The 4,905-nt window shown below is 39.7% G+C and overlaps 1 protein-coding gene across 1 annotated transcript; it reads left to right on the top strand.

Annotated features, from left to right (window-relative positions):
- The first annotated feature begins 267 nt into the window (after window positions 1–267).
- Window positions 268–4,042, top strand: LOC100892867 (protein ABHD15). The gene has a single exon (XM_003724730.3). The coding sequence runs from the start codon at window positions 1,600–1,602 to the stop codon at window positions 3,040–3,042; it is 1,443 nt and encodes a 480-aa protein (XP_003724778.1). The 5' UTR covers window positions 268–1,599; the 3' UTR covers window positions 3,043–4,042.
- Window positions 4,043–4,905: the final 863 nt, after the last annotated feature.

The following is a 4,905-nucleotide window of genomic DNA, read 5'->3' as shown; positions in this document are numbered from 1 at the left end:
ATACAATCTCATTGAAAAAAGAATCTAATTATATAATAATCAAAGATGTTATCATCTGATACGTCATGCAAAGTTGCATTGACATTAAAACTCTACAGGGAAAATATTAGCGACCATTGCATAAATCCCTGTGGTCTGATAATTCAAAGGCATGGAAGAAAAGCTAGGAGAACGATTGTGAAAAGTGCGCAGTTAAAGTTGACGCGTCATTGGCGTGCGTTAGCTGGTTATTCTTTCGTATTTGTCACTCAGAGCGAGGCTTATACTCGCGCTTCTTTACGTCATGCTTTTCATGCTATCCGCGAGGGAGACGCCACAGTCATCTACTGGGTTTGTGTGTGAGCGTAGAGTAGACTCCATGCTTGCCGGGTCGTATTAAGTGGTAGAGAGCGGACGATGACAGAGCATTTTTACTTCTCTCAGCGAGGGTGGAAGGTTTTCACATCTACGAAATATCTTTCATATCTCCTTCTCTAAACAGTCAAAGTTGACGTGAGCAGTGACGGAGGCTTTATCAAAGCAGAGATTTAGCATAGTTTTCGTATTTCATGCTCAACTGAGGAAGTTTGGGTTTTCTTGTGGACTTAATGACGCGTTTGCAGTGAAGGAATTATCAATCGGAAATATTAATCCTTTATAATTCCTCTATTCACATGTGGATGTTGAAAGGATCGTGTCAGCTAACTGAGAAAAATATCATCACATGATTGTTGATTTTCCCCTCATCAGACCAACACATCAGGGATAATATTTACCTTCAAAATATATATATATTTATGAAACTTTAATAATTGCGGATACCTCACTCTCACAAAAGAAAGCAACCTCGATGCCCTTTCCCTTCCCGCGGAAGATCAACCGCGAACTCACCAGTTTTCCAAAACATCGACTGCGATCAGTCGATTTCCCAGGAATGTACCTAGCAAAGATTGACTAAATTTGTTAAATGCTGGTAGGCATAAGTCTTCTTTTTGGCATGCGGATATGTGTTCAACGTTGACAACCGGATTCCATGATTTTTTAAGTACTGGAAATCGCGAAATGTGATTTTCCGCAGGAAGGTGGAATTTCAAGTTCGTTTTCGGAGAACAAAAATTGATCTTGCCGTCGTCGATGTCACATCGTAATCACTCAGTAAGCATCTATGTTTCGCAGTGCTCGCAATTTTTTTTATCTCGTTATAATCAAATTAAAAAGTTACACCGTGAATCTCTAGATGAATAAAAACGAGAAGATTAATTTTCTGTTCCAGTACGCAATTGATGACGCCAGCCTCATATATGAATCCTGAAAGGTCATGGAAACGATTTAGAGATTTTTTCACTGACAGAACATCAATATATTGCATCTTTTTAAATCGGAACCGTCGTAATTGTGATAAGAAGGCCTAGCTGTGGATACTCGGTCCCACGTCAGATTATATACAAATCGATGACAGTGACCTAACGTATTGGATATTTGAGATCTGTGTGTAATATTTGAAGACAGTCACTCGAGACCGCGATCGTCTTCTGAACAGGTAGAGTTTTCCATCGGCACTCAATCAAGGTCGGTGGTGCGTAGTGTCCGGTGCGAGCGAGCGGGAAAGCATTGATCCAGATGCTTGCCGTAGTTGCAGCAGCTGCGGAGTACTACTCGGCTCTCGTCAGCTTCATAATGAGTTTTGTCTGCCACGGGGCGGCAACGATACCGACGGAACTCGCCTTCTCGCAGATCGACCCCTCATCCTCGGGCCATCACCTTGGTAGAAACAGCCAGCAGACTTGGTGTAGGCAGGATACTATGCAGAGTGGTCCTAAGGAACCCAACCCAGTCAGCAGCGGTAATGTGCAACGATCGATCATCACCCCTGTCATAGAGCGTGTAACCTTGTGTTGCACGCTCTTGGTAGTGTTCTTTAGATGGTTTTGGAACTGGGGTTCGAGGGAAAAGCCGCAACCATCATTACCTCAGCTAAATTTTCGCCCGTCGTCCCTTCTTAAGTATGTACTCACAACATGCTACAGCTTACGGGAACCCTTTATCCCAACGAGTTGGGCGTCTTTCGGTTACCTTCAAACTCTCCTTGGCCTAATCCTCTCAAATGGCACCATGAGATACCGCAGGGAAGTACTCCAAATGGCGGATGGTGGGATCGTAGCGTTGGATTGGGCTTGGAAGAATTCTTCTGTTTCGAAACGCAAAAGGAGAAAAACATTGTCCAAAGGAGTAGTTCTCATCATACCAGATTTGGTAGCGGGATCAGGGGATGTATCACGTCTTTGCTCAAACGTATACGCCAACGGTTATGAACCAGTGGTCTTCCATAGACGAGGAACCAATGGATTACCTCTCACCACTCCTAAATGCCAAAGCCTTGGGGACCCTTCAGATCTTCGTGATGCAGTGCGATACCTCTTTTCAAGACTTCGTTCCGGAAGACGGATAAGCGCTATTGGTCTGGGTTGCGGAGGAAGTTTACTCCTGTCGTACCTAGGAAATTACGGTTCATCTTCCAGACTGTCTGCATCCGTATGTTTATCACCCATCTATGACCTACAATCAGCCATCCAGACCAATCGGCCCAACTCTCTGCTGAAATGGCTCACCCTTCAATTACTCAAATTGAATTTCACGAACCACGTTACCACAATGCCAAAATTCTTCGACTTAGATTCTGTCTTTTCCTCTAGGACTTTGACACAATGGCTCGAGTGTGTTGATTGTCCTATGTATAAGCTTAAAGACATGGCGGAATACTGGGAACATAACGAACCTTTACGTGAAGCTGATGAAATCGCTGTTCCACTTCTATGCATCAATTCGTTCGACGATCCCGTCACCAAGAAGGAAGACATTCCGTTCGAATTATTCTCTACCCTACCTAATTTGTTATTACTGACGACGGAAAGCGGTGGTCATTGTGGATTCCTTGAAGATTCGTTAAATCCGAAATCTTGGGCACACACGGTTGCATTGGATTATATCGAAGCTGTTTTACAATTTACGGAAAACGTTACAAATGAACGGAATATAAGTGGACGGATGCGTGTTGATTCATAATTAAGAATATTTGTATTGATTTCTTTGAAAATGGAACGGATTTGAAGTTTGCGTCAACATTAGTTTTATTCTTAGAAGAATAGTAAATAAACATACCGTTGAATTTGTTAAAGAGAGCAATCATTAATCACCCTGAAAGTTACATAATAGTATGATATGCTTGTTGTCATCGTTATTGAATCCTGTTATCTTATTTGTACTTTTATTTATTAAAGCTTCATTACAAGATGGAGAATTTATGGCTATCAAACTTTGAGGCCAATTTGAAATATGTGAACACAATTACTTGGGGTTTAGGATTAATACAACGTATTCATAATGTAACTAGTTAATTCATATATAAATTCTTAGAAAACTATTAATTTGCCCCGAATAGATGTTACAGTTGGTGGGAATACCAACAATAAAATTGAAACCGTTCCTAAAATACATCAAACTTGTTGCACTTTTTATCAACGTTAAATGCATACTTTCCATTAGAATTTATGCTCCATAACAAAAGAATGTATAAAAGTGTTATTAGCCCTGCATAAAATGTTTTAATGAACCTAGAGGCGGTGTGCTGTACCATGTATAATGTGATTGATGTAGGCTAACGAACCTTTTTATAAGCTTTTAATCGCTGCTTCTTGCTAATGTATGATGTCCATGCGGCTGGATAGCGTTTAATTACATGTGTGTCGTACGTCATGGCATAGCCTTCTTAATCATGTCAATTGGCTCTTTAATTACGCTCTTACGGTCGAAATGTAATCAACGGTAATATAGAGAAGGTTAGGGTTGAGTTTTGGTGAAGGAAAAATAAGAGCATTTTCAATTAAATATTATGCCTTTTCCACGTGGAAGAATATTTAAGAGGTAATGCCCCGTGAAATGGTTTGCTTTTTAATCTCCCTCATATAATTAGACATGGCTATGGCACCATACGTCTACCGTACATCATTTTGTGTATTACTTCTTTTATGTTCGTGAATTCCAACTAAATTTTTCATTTGATAGGTTCTTTACGATGAAAAATACGTGGGGAATCATTATACATTCCTCTCTTTGGTTTGCTTCACCACAACAAACCAGCCTATCAATTTAACAGCATTCCTTTTTAAATATTATTATTTTCTTTCTTTATCAACATCTACACGGTATTCTTAATCTTTAATGAAAATCCACATAGCAATGTGTCATTTTTAGATTTGATCCGAAATGATCATATCCTATTATCTCAAGAGCCCAATTAAAAAATCCATTATGTCTTTTTTTCTATCCATCAATTCGTTATGATGGAGATGTTTATGATCATCTAACATGGAGGCTAATCAGTAGGAGTGGAAAGTGTTAAGTCATTATCGGCTTCCTAGTGAGGGATATATTACACATTACTGTTCGCTTATTTTCATACAAGACTGTTGTTGCAGTGCTTCAGGGCAATCTCAGAAAGACCACCACGACCACATCCAGCCGAGATACTGATTACCAATTACACATTGGTTTGTAATATAGCTGATGAAATATGTACAAGTGATTCTCTCATTGGATCGCTGTTTCATTATGTAGGTGAGTTCATGGACCGGATTAAGATAACATTGTCTTTGTTAAATAGTCCCCTGAATAGGATTTCATCGTACGGCTGTAAGTCATTTCGTAGAAATTATCTTCACATGGGAAGATTCAGTTCGTTTGAACGAAACTGTTATACCCACTCAAATAGATGTATACGCCTTCATGAAAGATTATGTAATCATTAGTTTTGTCGTGCGTGTGCAATGTATTCCATGGTACACGGGTGCACATATTCTATTTAAAATGGGAAACACAAGCTCTTCATAAAGGACTCCATTACTTTGGATTAAATAAATAAGACCTCTT

Source organism: Strongylocentrotus purpuratus, unplaced genomic scaffold (genome assembly GCF_000002235.5).
Source record: "Strongylocentrotus purpuratus isolate Spur 01 unplaced genomic scaffold, Spur_5.0 spur5_scaffold_2, whole genome shotgun sequence".
Classification (NCBI taxonomy): Eukaryota; Metazoa; Echinodermata; class Echinoidea; order Camarodonta; family Strongylocentrotidae; genus Strongylocentrotus; species Strongylocentrotus purpuratus.
Note: the sequence above shows the minus strand (reverse complement) of the source record. Positions and strands in the feature narration are given on the sequence as shown.

What these genes read in the sequence shown, in the direction of transcription:
- LOC100892867 (XM_003724730.3), top strand. Translation starts at nt 1,600, where the DNA reads ATGCTTGCCGTAGTTGCAGCAGCTGCGGAGTACTACTCGGCTCTCGTC.